General features: G+C 42.2%; 1 protein-coding gene across 8 annotated transcripts in view; it reads left to right on the top strand.

Annotated features, from left to right (window-relative positions):
* Nucleotides 1-2,839: 2,839 nt before the first annotated feature.
* The window catches only part of neo1a (neogenin 1a), a 157,152-nt gene continuing 147,622 nt past the window's right edge, over nucleotides 2,840-12,369 (top strand). For all 8 annotated transcript variants that reach the window (XM_058046025.2, XM_058046023.2, XM_058046021.2 and 5 more), the window contains exon 1: nucleotides 2,840-3,433. In XM_058046025.2, coding sequence (XP_057902008.2) covers nucleotides 3,349-3,433 — 85 coding nt within the window. In that variant the 5' untranslated portion in view covers nucleotides 2,840-3,348. The remainder of the gene's footprint in view (nucleotides 3,434-12,369) is intronic.

Genomic DNA, 12,369 nt, shown 5'->3' with positions numbered 1-12,369 from the left:
AATGTTTCAGATATTATGCACCACCATTCCAAGGTATCCTCTCGGTCCTCAGGGATTTGATGAGCTTCAAGCGATCAATAACTGTTTACTCACAGCACACACAGTAAGCACATCTTGGAGTTGCATTGGTGTTTTCTACTCCCATCAGCTCAGCCTTGTGTGCTGCTAGAAAGCTACAACTAACAGATGACACACTCAATCATTCATGGCTTTGTATAGCGATGCTGCTCAAATGATTGTTGTCTTCTTTAGTTGATATACATTTGATTTTAGATCAGAGACTCAGAATGAATGAGAAACAGACACATCAAAATATATTGTTTTTTGTATACACAGTATGTTTGATGTCGCCAGTTCCATGGACAGAAACGTTTCAATGAAAAATACCATGTCTAATACATAAGTGAACTCAAATGTGAGCCCTGAGGCACACCATGGTCCGGCCGAGCTGAAGAGGTACATGGACGTGATGAATGTGTGGCGCTGATGTCACACCAGTGGAGGGAGCTGTTCCGTGTTCCTCCGTGACAAGCTTTGTTCCACTCTGATGCAACAATAACTTGATTTGGTTTGACATCGAACAGTTTTTTATGCTTTGTCCCCGTCCCTCTGAAGACCATTTTGTGTGTCATTTTGTGTAATTGCAAACAGGAAACTGCAAATATTTGCTCGAGATTAAAAAAATGGTTTGCTATAAAAAGCCATAAATTATGCTTCCCCTTAGAATTACAGTCTCTGTGATTGTTATCATCCTTTCATCCCCTGCCAAAATACAATACACACTACCCCAGGGATCATGTTAGGCAACTTCATACGAAGCTTAGCCGACTATTTTTGCTACTTGAGTCTTTCTTCTGATTTCCAGCCACCATGCGACGTCATCGACTAAGTTAAGTTACAGACACAGGCTCCTATATTTTACATTTCTAGAGCAGACCATGTTGTAATTATGATGATGGCTGCTATGGGCATGCACCGTGTATCATAATAAACCTTGTTTAACCCCACAAAGATGATGTCCAATGCAGAACCATTACTGAATTAAGATGTTTGATCTTTGGTGGATGCATGGTGGACAAGTGGTTAGCATGTTGGCCACACAGTCGGGAGATCGAGAAGACCTGGCAACCAGTCCATTGTGTATCCCGCCTCTCACCCGAAGACAGCTGGCACAGGCTCCAGCATACCCCCGCAACCCTAGAAAATGGATGGATGGATCTTTTAAAGGGACTTTTTTGTAAAGGATAAATGATATCTCTCCTTACTTTGTTTCCATCAGGTTTATGATGCCGTTTCATTTTATTTAGCAATCAAATCACCAGTTCAAATTAGCATATACATATACATACAGTAGATCATAAAAACACAGCAGTTAGGCACTCATTTGTGTGGCTTGTTCATTGCAATTATGTCAGGATAGTTTGCACCGAGCCTGTTGTTGTAAACATAATTTACAGCAGTATCGTAACAAACACAAGTTGCAATCCCCTTTCAATTTGTATGGGATCACTGCTATTGCAAAGACACAATGCCAAAAGAACAACTGTATGTCAACAACTACAATTTTGGTTGAAGATATGCCAGGAACTAGCTTTAGTATTGTAGCCACAAATTGTAGTGGGAAACGACTATTAGCAACCCCCGATCTGTATGCAAGCGCTTTTGCTCCATGGCTTATATAAAATAAACACATTTTGGACAATGATAAATTATGACTTACTGCTTGTGCAGTCCACACAACCAAGAAACGTTGGAAAGGCGTCCGCTATAGTTCAGCTGCATAGTGGCCCATAGACAGTCCAGTGTGAAATGCCGTTGACAGATTAAAATTCTTGTGCTTGTGCGGCAGACCGCTTATTTGAGACATAACCATATAAGGAAGTCTGTCCCTCTGTGACATCACAAAGGGGCGCTTTTTTATGACACCTTTTGAAACAGAGCGTTTTGAGTCATCCCAAAAGTCTTTCCTGGCTCACTTCCAAATGTGCAAACCTCATTATCTTCAACTTTGGCATGGTTTAACACCAGAATATAACATTCCAATTACATTCATAGGTCAGAAAAGTGGAAAAAGCATAATAGATCCACTTAAAGGCTGAATTACACCTGCCTAGAGAAAGATAATGCCGGGATGACTCCTGCGATTTCAGATCAACATTTGCAAGAAAAGTAACTGTTATAACAGTCGCTTAGTTCCAGCTCCCCCCTTCTCTCTTTAGTTGCCATTGTTTGCTCACAATGAATCCTTCGCGGCTATGATGCGGCCGCCGGAAGCGTTCCGCAAGATTAAAATCCCTGTTGTAGACTCACACTAGCCTTGTGGGGTGCATCTCCGTCTCCATTTGTGGTCAAAGTTCATCCCTGAATGTCTAAATGGCCAGTGGGCTGGCCAGTGGAAGTGACCAATGGAGGCTGAGGCTCCGCCACTGTCCACGCTGCTTGCGTGGACATCTGCTGTGTAAATACAGTAGACTGTAAAGTACCAATTCAATGTTGTCAGTCATATAAATAACACAAATAGCCCATCTCTGCTTTTTTCGGTCAAATTAGCTCTAAGATTGATTTAAGTTCCAGACCCCTGATAGTTTTTTTGTATTAAAAAACCGACGATTGAAATTAAACACGCATTTCAAAAATAATGGAATTGATTGAGGTGCACCCCTGCCTGTAAAAAACAGCACGATAGAAATGACGAGACAATAATTCAATCATGAATTCTTCATATGCATGAGTAAGATGAAGGAAGGAGTACAAGGTGTCCGGATTGATATCCCAGACCACATTTTGGTGTTCGCCTGAACAGGCAGCCTGGATCCAAACTTCCGTGAGATTCCACGCCCGGTTTTCCGGGGAGCCAGTGAAGCTCCAGCCCTCCACCACCACGCTGCTCCCTCAAGTCCCGACCGTGAGCGGCGAGCTCGCCCCGGCCGAGATTCGTCTCTTTGCCTGGATGACATTTTCTTCTCTCAAGTAGCTGCTTCGTGGTTTATGCCGGTGGCGGACATTGGAGAGGACTAGTCGGAGTGTTGGGGCCTCCTCGCCCGCAAGCCTCGTCTTTACGCTGCGCCTCCGTGGCCATGGATTGATGGGTGTTTTTTTCCCCCTGCGACCTCTGCCTCGACCAAGTTGAGAAAAGAGTGTGTTTAACCTGCGGCTCTCTCTTTTCAGCTAAATGTTTCTTCCGGGCTGTTTTTGAAGTACCTGGCACCGGATGAGCCTTCGCGGGTTGCCTCTTTGAACTTTTTTCCTTGTGCATTTTTCCACCACCGACGTGGGATTTGTGTGTGTAAGGATTTCTTTTAACGTCGGGATTCGTGAAGCCTGCAAAGATTTTTTTAGTGAAAAGTGATGGCTGAGCGGGGAGCTCTGGGGCTCCTCTCGCTCCTCTCCTGTCTCACCTTTCTGTGCACGGCTGCAAAGCACGTCGACAAAGGTACACGTCTCACTCTTATTCTCTCATGTTGCTGCAGTGGGCACCGCAGAAGTGGTCAAACTTGAATTGGAACACACTCACATGAATTATAATAATTATAACACAAATCGCTTATAAACTGACACGGAAGCAGGTGGTGTTGCGTTCAGGCCATTTTTGTTGAGATGTTTACAGGTAGAATGAAAATGTAGTCTTCCAAATGCATCACTTTGAATGTGGAATGCGAGGCAAATAGTCACTAGTATTCACTACGAAGAGGCCGAGGCAGCCCCCATCAGTCCAGCAGACATCTCATTACCTGGGTGTCAATACATGTTTAGCTGATGGATAAACAGATTCCCAATTCATTAGCGTTTCGCCATCGGTGGAACTGGTGGTCTTCTATTGTGGGAAATGTCAAAGCCCCCTTCTGCCCATTGGAAGGCATCAAGGGGTTATTGATTGCAGCCTTAGCTCAAGTCCCAGTTGGCAATCTGTTGCCAGTTTCAGCGTAATGACAGAAAATGCCTGCTTGGAGTTTACACCCCTCACCTTAGCTGTGTTATGCAGTCATTCAAGCATGCGTTTGGAAAAGAGGGTCTATTCATCCTGGCCAATCGTCCCATGGTTGTGTGTGAATGTGAGAAAGGGCTGCTCATGTGTTTGGAAATGCCTGTTTTTGCTTCATCGAGAAGATTAGGCTGGGATTGACAGGGTTCTGCTTGTGCATGGAGCCGCATCTCTGCATTGGTACAAGTGAGACATAGAGGAGAGAGGGTGTGTGGAGAAAAGCCCCTCCTTGGTTGTGCAGGAGATCCTTACAAAAGAGGGAGTTGGGGGTAGGGTGAAACAGGCCGACTGTCTGGAAAGTAATAAAACCAGGAGATTAAGGGGACCAGGGAGTTGCTTTGGGAGGTTTGATTGATTCCAGAGAATTGGGCGGAGACCCACACGCAGAGACGGAGTCTCAAATTCCAATTATGGGGTACCCCTTTGAAAATATCTGTTTATTCAAAACACATTTATTTGTGGTTCTTACCATGACCACAAATTCTGAAGTCAAAGTTGTCCAAGTCCCTTTTGGGACAGACTCAACGGACGACCTACTCTTTAATTCAGGTTTTGCATATTTCTTGAAGTTTAGCTGAAACTCCTCAGTCTGCAGTGCCCTAAAAGTTTGTAAACAAGTTGCTGCTGGCAGTGTAAAATCCACTTATGCCCTATCTTATCTCTGTAATCCTGCTGGGACTGGGTTGTGTGCTGATTGTCTCCCAGTGGACAATGCAAATAACCTGCTGAAATGTGTAAACATTTGGCCACCGTCTTTGCTTTTATGCAAGCATTCTGCAGGGATTTATCCTCACAGACCACCTTAGATGAAACACTGGCTAGACTTCGAAAACAACCGTTTTTCATTGGCAGTCTTCTGTCTTTCCCAAACTCTCCAGTCCACTTTTTTGGAGTAAAACCACGTAATGATCAAGCATGCACATATTTTTTGGTAAAGATAAGTATGTGTGGTTCGCAAGCAGGCCACACAGCTAGGAGACCCAGGTTTGATTCCCCGCTCGGGCATCTCTATGTGGAGTTTGCATGTTCTCCCTGAGTACTCTCCGGGCACTCCGGTTTCCTCCCACATTCCAAAAACATGCTAGGTTAATTGGCCACTCCAAATTATCCAAATTGTATGAATGTGAGTGTGAATGGTTGCTTGTCTATATGTGCCCTGTGATTGGCTGGCCACCAGTCCAGGGTGTACCCCGCCTCTCGCACAAAGACAGCTGGGATAGGCTCCAGCACCGAACCTCGTGCGGATAAGCGGTATAGAAAATGAATGACTGAAAAGTATGTGTCATGAAGGGAAAAGAAAAGAGGCTGTTTATTGTGCTACATTTATGATTGTGTCCTGTGGTGTTTTTATAATTATATACAGTATATGTTAATGTTATGACAATACACGGTGCATTGTCGTTTGCTTTGGGTTCTGGCTAGGAAGAGGATGAAATGGCCTTTTGCAAATAAAATACGAGACAAGTAATTACTTTATTTACTCACGCATGTGCGACTAGGTATGTGTTGAGTTATCAAGGGACGCACTTTGTCCCTTTTTATGAAATAAAATAAAATGTGTAAAATGTAGAGAATTGATGACATCTTGTCACAGTGGAAGCCCATCTATATCCCTATGCAATTTGTTAATGTAGTTTTTCTGATAAAATTCATTTTCTTTCATTTGACACTTATTTGATCACTACGGATTGTGTGTTTACTTGTGTTTATGAGGACATGCCGCTATGAATGAGTGGTAGTCCCCCACGCCAAAGTTCTTATTTCTCCCCTACTGCCTCTTTGCAGGCAGCTCTTGGCTACACAGCAAGAGTTGTTCATCCGTAACTCTGAGGAACCACATCTCTAATTTGGTCTTGAGTGTAAAATGTTCTCTGTTGGTCATTGACTGTTGGTCAGATGGTCATTGGACTCTGTTGCGTACCTGCCACCACACCAAGAAATTCAACCTGAAGAAAGCAGCCACGGCCTTCTACTACTACTGTAATTAGTATGCATGTTGTATAGCTCACTCACTTGGATCATCTTACTACTAATATGGCAGAGCTAATATGGCTACTCAACTAAATAATGAAGACTGTTTCAAAAATGTAAGGGCCCAAGGGGACATACACTGTGCCATTCCTTGACAGGGTAACCACATTTTAATGCTTTTATGTTATGGCTTTTAACCATAGCATTCCACAAACATTTAACTACAGCGCTATAATAACATACACCACAGCAGTATTTCAAGTAAATGTGCTTCATGAATAAACCCGACCTCACATAAAAAATTGATTAAGTAAAAATAAGTTGCATCACAGTATTTTAAGTCATTTAAGTCAAGTTTTTAATTTGGTCATCATAAACCACCTCATTTACAGCGGCCAGCGTGTGGCCAGTCCTTCATCATCTTTGCATCGGTGATGGCTTTTTCTACAGCTATGGTTGCTTTTTGTTGTGTAGAGCAGGGCTGACAGAGAATAACCTCCCAGCACCCATCTTCTCCAAATTCAAGTAGTTGAAATCATTTGTACTGTTAGTAAATGTTTAAGTGTCTGCTGATTATATAATTGCATCATTTGGAGAAAAGTTAGATTGACCTATAAATTAATATTTAATAACTCAAAAACCAAAACGATACAAACAACCATTTTAACGACACAAACCTGCACAAACCCTTGAGACTGTTTTACCAATGTTTTGCTTGGGGATGGACATTGTCAAAGTTTTGATGTTTCGTCTGAAAGTGCCTCCATAGGTCACCGTGAATTCCGGACTATTGAGCGCCGCTGAATGTCAGCTGCACTCACCTTGCTAGTATTAAGGATAAACTTACAGGAATGTCTGTGTAAGTCATGTAAACTTACCTGGTGTGTTTACTTTGTTGCCAACAAGTTCCCATGCCGCTGCCTATTCCTTTCATGATATGAAAGTTGAACATTTTCGGCACATACTCAAGCACAACATTCGGCACGCACGTATCTTGCTTGACGCTTGGCTGGACGTTGACTCCCGATAATCGCTGCGTCGTGCAAGTTGCATTGAAAATTATTAGACTAGAGGTGATGTCGCCCCCATGTGTAGCAGCCATAAATCTTGTAATCCCACCTACAGTTCGTGTTCCTAGCGTGTGGGATTCAAGCATGGTTCAAAGTAGGGCTGGGCGATATGGACCAAAACTCGTATCTCAATATATTTAGGTTGAATATTGATATACATTATATATCCCGATATTGTTTCCATAAAGTGATCTCCGGTCGCTCGGTGTAACGAAGGGATGCTCAAAGCTAACAGCTGCTACCGAATGTAAACAATGGAGCAAGCAGTAAGCTACACACGTAACAAAATGAACACCCACAGCTGCACACTTGCTTAAGGGGCCGGTATGCACCATTAAACACTAAAAATGCTGCAAAAGATACATAGTTGCCGTAACTAGCTTGCACGGGGGCGGCGCCATCTTGAAACATGAGACCTCCGCATCAAATCCAGTCTATGTTGATATGAACGTGTTTTTGATAGCTTGCTTCAAAAGAAATATTGATATATTGGTATATCGCCCAGCCCTAGTTCAAAGCGTGTCAAAAAAGCAGTGCCTCATAGTCCGGAAATTATGGCATATTCATTGTGAGGGGAAGAAATGTTTGTATGGGGAAGTATTTACCCCGCAGACCTCTCCATCGTGGCACAAAATCATGCTAAACCCTGAACAACCCCCTCCCGACCTAAACAGGTTGACATGTCATCATTTTCATGCATTTATCTCATCCCGTCTGGATTCAATCCGGTACAGTGTGGATGGGACTTTTTTCCCTACCCACCAAAGAAGTGTGGACAGGGCCTTTGTCTGTTGTTTTAAATCATATGTTTTTAAATCTGTGTCATTTCACACAATTTTAGAATGTTTCTGTCGTTGCTAAAATAGCAGAATCATCTTGAATCATCACACAGAGACACCTGCTGCCTACCATATTGACTGTATAGCTAAGTGATTATTTATTTAGGGGCTCAGACTGGGCATAAAGTCCTAATGACCTCCATCTAGAGAGTTGGGTAATTGTGCACTTGGCCAAGTGTTTGATTCATCTGCCTCAGTAATGAACTCCCCTCCCCTCATTGGAAGTTCTTTTGGTCTGCTATAAGCAATTGGAGGCCCGATGTGATGCAGCTCAGTGCTACTGATGTAAAGGGGGGGGGGGTAATGATCTTGCCACTTTATTAACCCAGTGACAACTTGATCGGGCTGCCACTATTGTAGCTAGAAAGTCTTTGCACAGGGGTCTTAAAAGAATCAAAATGGCAGCAGTTATTGAAATCATCTACACTAACTGTCACAGTTTATCCTGTGTAATTGGCAAAGTGCAACTTGGATCAATACGTCCTGAACAGATGGCCTCGCTCCGAGTTGGGGTTCACCCAAATTCAGTTTGGGTTAGCCTATTGTGGCGCTGTAAGAAGACCCCTGGCCTTTAGTTCATCTAACAGGGCTCGACTGTTGGCTCATTTGTCGTAAATGAATCTTGTTAAAAACATTGCACTGCAGTGTTTATGTACATGTTGTGCAGTCAGCTTCAACCAAGGCCTCCATTATTTGCACAGTAAAAATAATAGACCTTTCACAATTTCACACGGTCCCATTTCTCTGCATAGCACAATTTGCGTGCATCAGCTGTTAGCTCGTGTGTGGAGTTTCGGAATGCTTGCACACTCATTTGACGCTACATGAACTCTCTTGCTGCAGTTTAAACTCCTCAATTTTTCCTTGTTTATTGATTGTTTTACTGCTTGCTGTTTAAAAGAAATCATGTAATAGCCCCCAGTGTATTTGCCATGCAGACTGGATTGCTTAGAAAGAATAACAAGGTCCATAGCTGTTCATGGACTCATCGTGCTGCTCCTCTAGTAAAGTGGTCCTTTTTGAAGCAGCTGGTCATACTATTGTGCAGTGAAACTAATTCCACTCATGTAGTATTTTAGATATGTTGCTTGTGTTCAAATATATATTTAAATATATTTGTTATTTACCATCCATCCAGTTGTGAGACATAATCCCTCCAGCATGTCCTAGGTCTGCCCCGGGGACTCATCCCGGCTGGGCATGCCTGGAACACCTCACCAGGGACCCTTATGCTTGCCCCCGTAGGTGGTGGGTCTACGAGGGGGAGATCGGGTGAAGGCCCAACCACCAGGCGCTCGCCTGCGAGCCCCTCCCCCGGGCCTGGCTCCAGGGTGAGGCCCCGGTATCCCACATCCGGGTTACGTGCGGTTCCTCCTCTTTGTTGTCATCATAAGGGTCTTCTGAATCACTCTTGGTCTTTTACCCTTTTTATTTACCAGCTGGCCTTTTTGTCACTTTCAAATGTGCCTTATTTATTGGCATTTATTGGTCCAGCAGATCCATCAGTTAAGGTACTAAAAGGACATTGGTACACAAGGGACACAGGATCAGACTTAAGACTTGAACAGTAAATTTCGTGCGGCTTCTCATTGATGATTTAGTGCACCTCTGGCTATTTATATTTGGTGAAAGACGGTCTTACATCACTTGTACTGAAGGCTCTTCTAGTCCACTTCTGTGTCTTCTTTATGCGCTTGCTCTTTTAAGTCCAAACGAAAAAAATAAGTTGAGGTCTGTCAAGATGTTATAAATCTTTTGGCGGTCTACTTCTTTTAGACTTGATTGTAACCTGAGGGATGCCACATTTTTCACATTCTTGTTAATATAATGTATATTGGGAGTGTTCATTTTCTTTAGTTTTTTTCTTGTGTTCTGTGTTGTTGTTGTGGCCTGCTGCATGTTAGTAATGGTGAATCTAAATGGCCCGTGGGAGAGAAGAGGGGTCCTTGGAGCTGATGTATAAGTAAGAGTCTATATCAGGGGTGGGCAAACTACGGCCCGGGGGCCACATCCAGCCCACCAAGTGTTTGAATACGGCCCACCCAATCTTTCCAAAGTATTTCATTTAAACTCAACATACAACCTGGCATCATGGCCTGAGCCAACCTTTTGATGGTTTTATCAATTTCGTTTTTTGACATGGTCTGTTGTTTACAAAGTGCTCCTGAAAAAAGGGACACAAGCACATAATAATAATAATAATAATAATAATTATTATTATTAGATTATTATTAGATTATTATAATTATTATTAGATTATTATAATTATTATTAGATCTATTATGATTATTATAATTATTACATTAATGCGAATTATTATAACAATTATATATAATGTTATATTTGCATATTTTACATAATAATAATATAATAATTATTATTTTAATTTTATTGTAATTATTATAATATTTTATTATTTTTAAAATATTTAAATATAAATATAAAATAATAAATAATAATAGCAGATTGCATGACAATTTTACAGATACAATAATACCAGGTGGACTGTTACGTGTAAAATATATAGTCTGCCCCCCCCCCCCCCCCCCCTCCCGTAAAATTTGTCTTATCAATGCAGCCCGCGAGTCAAAAAGTTTGCCCACCCCTGGTCTATATTGTTATTCTGGCTCTTTCCAGCTGTCTACTTCAGCTTCAGTGGTGCTTTTATAAACACAGTATGTCACGCTTTTTTGTTTGAAGCATCACTTTACGTCACAATCCAGTCGGTGGGAGAGGTTCACTGTTTTTCTTCCATGTCTGCTGAGATTTGTTGTAAAATATGTTTGCACTGGGTGTAGGAATGAGCAAAATAACTGATTAGTTGAGTATTTCATTATTGGGAATGCCGAGTTCTGGGTGGTGCAGTCTGCATACAGGCCAACCACATTTGCGTGTCCGTATTTCTGTAACGGTGTTTCCATTTGCTGAGAGTCTCTAGTCTGCGTTCACATGCTCATATTTCTCAACGAGAAATGATAAAAAGCAGTTTTGTCAGTTCCATCGAAACGCCAACAGGACTGTTCGTCTGCAGCTTGACATTGTTCTCTTGTGTGAAACTCAAAAAAATAAAAATCTTCTCATCTTTCCATTGGGAACTGAAAATGCAATTAAGGTAATTCATAGTTAATGTAATAGTGAGGTGGTGAGATCCTGAATTGGCAACCGCTGAGGTCACAAATTGTAGGAGCCTAACTGATTAATAACCTTTACGTGATTGCACCATACCTGCTGGAGCGCCAGCATCCTGCCTCTCTCAGACATGAATTTATTCACCGCTGTCTTTTTGGAGGACATCCAGGATGTGATGAATTAACCTGAAATTCTTCTCAAAGATGCAGCTCGTGATGTAGTGCAGTTGTAAATTAGCTTGTGCTTCAAAGTGTTGTGCAAGATTCAAACAGCATTTCCAATAGAATGATTAGGTGAACTAATTGATTCGGTATCCATCAAAAGCGCCATTTCCAGTCCTTTGTCAGCTCATCTGGTCTGCAGGTTGTGTGTATGGGATAGATTGTGCACACTCATATGGTACAGTATCTTTTGACCGTGTTACACAGAGCACTTCTCAGGCTTCAGTCAGTCAAAGGATCCGTTCATATGCTGTAAGGGTGTGGAGGCTCTCAGTCACAGAGAGGCGATTGTGAACGCTGCTTCATCCAGCCGGCTGCCATCGTCTTGTGCCCGGCCTGTGGCTCCTGGCAGCTTTAGACGTGGCTGGCTGTTTTATACAAGCATAGGTCCCACATCTGGGGTTGAGCAGATGCTGTACTATCAACAAATTCCACATATTTCTAATTCAGGAGAAATAAGACTTAGAGATTTGCAGGCCCGATGTCCTTTGGTTTCTCTGCTAATCTTTTATTTGGTGGAGAAATGTCTTTCAAATGTCTTGATAAGTGTGCTATTGCATTTTATTATAAATGTCTTTATTTAGACAGAGGACAAATTACAGGTCAGAGTTTGAGAATAATTTGATGTTTGGTGGTCAAGTGGTTTGGGGTTAGTGTGTCAAGAACTTTGATTTCTAAATCTGTGCATAGAAAATACTACTGTGGCATATTTCCACATTGTGGTTTTAGGTTTGCCTCTTATGTACTCCTTTAATACAAGTGACTGCTTATCGAGAGTCAGGATTAAGCCGTTAGTTTTTTATTTACCTCATTCCTCCACAACCGCATTGTTTTACCAGACACAATCTGTTTTGATGTAGTAAAGAATTAGAAATTAGTAAAAAAATTAGAAATAGAGATGAGGATGCTGCGGTTCTCATTGGGAGTGACCAGGATGGATAGGATCAGGAAGGAGTACATCAGAGGGACATTACATGTTAGAGGCCTTGGAGATAAAGTCAGAGAGACCAGACTGAGATGGTTGGGACATGTCCAGAGGAGAGATAGTGAATATATTGGTAGAAGGATGCTGCCAGGTAGGAGGCGTAGAGGAAGACCAAAGAGGAGGTTTATGGATGTAGTGAAGGAAGACATGAGGGTAGTTGGTGTGAGAGAGA

Source organism: Doryrhamphus excisus, linkage group LG11 (assembly GCF_037039965.1).
Source record: "Doryrhamphus excisus strain RoL-2023G ecotype Guam linkage group LG11, RoL_Dexc_Guam_v1.1, whole genome shotgun sequence".
Taxonomy (NCBI): domain Eukaryota; kingdom Metazoa; phylum Chordata; class Actinopteri; order Syngnathiformes; family Syngnathidae; genus Doryrhamphus; species Doryrhamphus excisus.
The sequence above is the reverse complement of the archived record's forward strand: the minus strand, read 5'-3'. Positions and strand labels throughout refer to the sequence as shown.